The sequence below is a fragment of the Chenopodium quinoa genome, unplaced genomic scaffold (assembly GCF_001683475.1).
Source record: "Chenopodium quinoa cultivar QQ74 unplaced genomic scaffold, ASM168347v1, whole genome shotgun sequence".
NCBI classification, from domain to species: Eukaryota; Viridiplantae; Streptophyta; class Magnoliopsida; order Caryophyllales; family Amaranthaceae; genus Chenopodium; species Chenopodium quinoa.
This window is the reverse complement of record NW_018743099.1, coordinates 2,337,450-2,341,484: the sequence shown is the minus strand read 5'-3', so window position 1 is coordinate 2,341,484 and position 4,035 is coordinate 2,337,450. Positions and strand designations below refer to the sequence as shown.

The 4,035-nt window shown below is 35.5% G+C and overlaps 1 protein-coding gene across 2 annotated transcripts; it reads left to right on the top strand.

Moving 5' to 3' along the window:
• Positions 1-1,329: 1,329 nt before the first annotated feature.
• Positions 1,330-4,035, top strand: LOC110731880 (inositol polyphosphate multikinase alpha-like). Of its 2 annotated transcripts, none has more exons than XM_021911793.1 (2): positions 1,330-1,532; positions 2,791-4,035. In XM_021911793.1, the coding sequence occupies exons 1-2, from the start codon at positions 1,472-1,474 to the stop codon at positions 3,651-3,653; spliced, it is 924 nt and encodes a 307-aa protein (XP_021767485.1). In that variant the 5' UTR covers positions 1,330-1,471; the 3' UTR covers positions 3,654-4,035. The 2 variants fall into 2 exon arrangements, with proteins under 2 accessions (XP_021767485.1, XP_021767486.1); XM_021911794.1 differs by having other exon boundaries at positions 2,724-4,035.

The window sequence follows — 4,035 nt, the reverse complement described above, 5'->3', positions numbered from 1 at the left end:
GCAGTCAAACACCTTTGCAGCCACTTTGCTTTTCGAAGTAAAATGAAATTTTTTTTTTTGAAAAACTTTTGAAGGGTCAGTGATTACTGCGGAGCTAGCAGGGTTATTAGGTTAGGAAACTTGGGATTATTTATTTATTTTTTTTATTTTTTTTGGCAGCCGAAAGAGTGAAAGACGAACAAAAAACTAAGTCGCTGTCCTAGCCGTAGTTGCTGGGGAGTGGGTTCTAGCCATGACACGACTACAGGGTTTTTTACCGTTGGAAGAGAAAAGGGAAGAGTCTGAATAGTCAGTCACTCAACTAATCTAGAACTCAGGTTCATTCAAGCATTTCCTCCATAAAGCAGTTCTTCCTTTCCATTTCATCACTTCAAAAACCTACCTTTCAAAATTTTATAGCAATCAGGTAAGGCCGAGGCCAATAGGAAGTACAGATATCCATTCAACCAAAAACCAACCACGAACCGAAACCGATCGGGGAGACCGGGGGATATTTTCTCAATCGCTTATGCGAAGCTTGAGGAAGGACCTACCGACCGATTTCGAGAGCAGCTACTTCTCCTTCATCGTAGTACATTAGTTTTTTTTAAGATGTATGAGAAATGACACCTTCTGGCTTCTAGTGAAGAAAGTTGGCATATTATAATGATTTCTGATTTCATTAATAAATGGTAATTTTTGGCTTAAACATCAATTTAAAATAATCATTTAATCTTACGCATTGGTACTGACAATTAGGCGTGACATGACAGGCACATTAACATTCTTTTTAATTGTGTATCACAACTTGTAATTTTGTTTTCGCTCTAAATTCAAAGAATGTTGCTTTGAAAAATCCTCAAATAGATTCTCCTGTGCTTAAACTTGTATTAACAATTTAACAGGAATCAATTTTCTAGCTAGACGGCTGATGCCCATAGGCTTATACGCTACTCTCCAAATTGCAGTCGCTATTATAGACGTATGCACCTCACACGTCGTATATAGATGGGCAAATGGTGCATGTTACTACAAGTAATCAACTATATAGACACCGCCTCACATTAACATAGCTAGGTACATCATACTCGCTTCACAAGAAAGGGTATTAAAGCAATATAATGTGACATACGAGTTCGAGTAACACAATTTTCAAATTTAAAAAATTTATATACAACGGATGTATTTTATGTGAAATACGAGTACGAGTAACACACATCTCGAATAAAATAATATTTATAATGTTAGATTATTTTATTTGCAAAACATATTAAAATTTATATACAATGGATGTATTTTATACAAAACGACTGCATATTAAGTTACGCAAAAGTTCGAGATCGAGACGAGGGCATGTGGGGCGTGGGGTGTCAATGTGTCATGTCACCATAATAATTTGATTATTTGTTGGCAATCTTGGCAATAAAACAGAAAGTTTTGAATTTCAATACACTTGTGAAAACCCCACGAAGCTTCTTATAGTAACAATTGCATGCCAAATTGCCAGCCGAACAAGTTGTTCCTGACCTCTCAAGAAATTGAACAAATACAAGGTTTTTCATCTTCTCTCTCCACTGTAATCTTTCTAATCTTGTCAAGTTTTTCTGGGTTGTTTATTGTTTTTAAAAAATTTGCTAAACTGGGTATTATTGCTATAGTTTTTGTGAATTGGAAGTTGTGTTTGTTAATAGGAGAAAAATATTCGTTTATACATTTTGTATGTTTGTGTTATTGCCCGCAGATTGTTTGATAAATCTCTAGAATAAGATTGAATTTCATTGTTAGATGACTGTATCTTGTGCATGAATGTAAAAGTTAAAGTTGATGAATTTATTTATGCTTGTTAATTGTTGGGAATTGATAATATGAGAAGCTATGTTTTAACTTTACATTCCTATTAAAAGTGCTAATTTTGCTCCATTTTTGGGTAAAATTTAAAGTATTTTGATGATAATAGAGTACTCATATAATGCTAAGTAGATGGAAGCCCGTGTGATGCACGGTTTTTTTATCTAAGATTTTTAATTATTTGATTTATTGTATTTAATAATTTCAAACAAAATTACTAAAGTTAAATATATTTTTTCTTTTTTACTATATTTCATAATGAATTTATTAAATATAAATAAATTGTAAATAAGTTTATGGATGGACTTCTTGAGAAATGGGGAGATGTTTGTCATTGGGTGACAAGTCATTGGTGTATTCACAATTAGCTAGAATGGCCTGGGCTGCTTTACTGCAGTAGTTTCACTTGAGGCTCAAACTTTATGCTCTTCATGTTTATATGAATGAAATTCTGTATCCTGTAACACTTCGTAATATTAATGAAATCGAATATGGTAGTTATAGTTGTTTCATGTGATGCAAAATGAGTGCTTATATATCATTTATTGGAGAATGATGTTTATGCTTTCCTTATATTTGTAAGTAATCGGGGAATCCATATGTATAAAAGCTAAGGTGATCTTCCATGAGATCCCTATGTTTTTGTACTTGAAAGATTTTATCTGCTATGCTAGATCGATATCCATCTGCTCCTCCGAAGATTTTTATGCACCTACATTGACTAAATGCAGGATAACATTGTCTTTGATATATCTTGATAGAGGCCAGGCATCTTCTTTATCCTCAATTTTTTAGGATGCAAGTTCTCTCTATTTTCTTATTCTTTTGGCGCTTTCTTCCTGAATTCCCTCCTTGACTCTGGTCTGTTTATGATAATGTATATTTTCATCTTGTAGTTGATTTGTGCTCTAAAGTTTCAACACCTAAACACTTAAGAGACAAACATCATGTTTAAATTCCCAGAACATCAGGTTGCAGGCCACCTGGCCCTTGGAGGAAAATTAGGCCCGCAGATAGACGAATCAGGGCGCTTTTGCAAGCCTCTCCAGGAGGATGAACGAGGCTCTAGAGAGGTTGCTTTCTATGAAGCACTCTATTCTACCTCAAAAGTCAAGAAGCAAATTCTTCGCTTCTTCCCTGTATTTTATGGTACACATATTACTGAGGCGTCTGATGGATCAGGACTGCATCCTCACCTTGTTTTGCAAGATGTTGTCTCGGATTACTTAAAGCCGTGCATCATGGACATCAAAATCGGATCCAGAACATGGTATCCTCAAGCATCAGAGGATTATGTTGCGAAGTGCCTTCGTAAAGATAGAGGAACCACCAGCCTTTCCTTGGGTTTCAGGATATCTGGCCTGCAGATATACCGAGGCAAAAAATCTGGTTATTGGAAACCTGACAGGAAGCAAATTCAGAAGTTTACAGCAGATGATGTCAGATCAGTTTTGAGGAAGTTTGTGTCTTCAAATCAATTAGGTGATTCAGATTGCAAACCTGATTCTCCACCAGCATGTTATATATATGGTGGTTTCTCTGGAATTTTTCAACAATTGCTGGAACTAAAATCATGGTTTGAGGATCAAACAGATTTTCACTTTAACTCTTGCTCAATCCTCTTAATTTACGATGGTGAATCTGAAAAGAATGGTGGAAATCCTCAGTCTACGATTAAGCTTATTGATTTTGCACACGTGTTTGACGGCAACAATGTTATTGACCATAACTTCTTGGGTGGTCTTTCCTCGTTAATCAAATTCATTTCAGAGGCATCTGCCACACAGCTCAGCAAACCCAAATGGTTGGATGCTCCGGCTGCTTAATGATGTTTAAGTTTCTCATGCTTTTTCGACTGTCAAAACTGTGGTTCCGATCTGTAGCTCTGAACTCAGAGTTTGATGCTATAGTTTGCTACTTTTTGGAAAGCAACAGCTTTAGCATGCTACGGAGGAAATGCTATTCTTGGTAATTTGCACCTTGTTTAATCAACTAAGCTAATCATGAAGCCTCGCATTTGCTACTAATCCTTTTATTTGATCAGAATAGAGTGTGTGAACTGTGAAGTATGTGATTCTGTTGGAAAAACAAGTGAGTTTTAAGGATGTCAATAGTTGATTAAAGCAGGTTATTGAGGGGTGTTTAATCTACTGAACTTGATTCATAGAGTTTAGCAATATCAAAACATAATCGAAGTATAATTTAGCA

What these genes read in the sequence shown, in the direction of transcription:
- LOC110731880 (XM_021911793.1), top strand. Translation starts at nt 1,472, where the DNA reads ATGCCAAATTGCCAGCCGAACAAGTTGTTCCTGACCTCTCAAGAAATT. An exon ending in AGAAATTGAACAAATACAAG is followed by an intron (nt 1,533 to 2,790) that starts GTTTTTCATCTT and finishes TTAAATTCCCAG; the next exon opens with AACATCAGGTTGCAGGCCAC.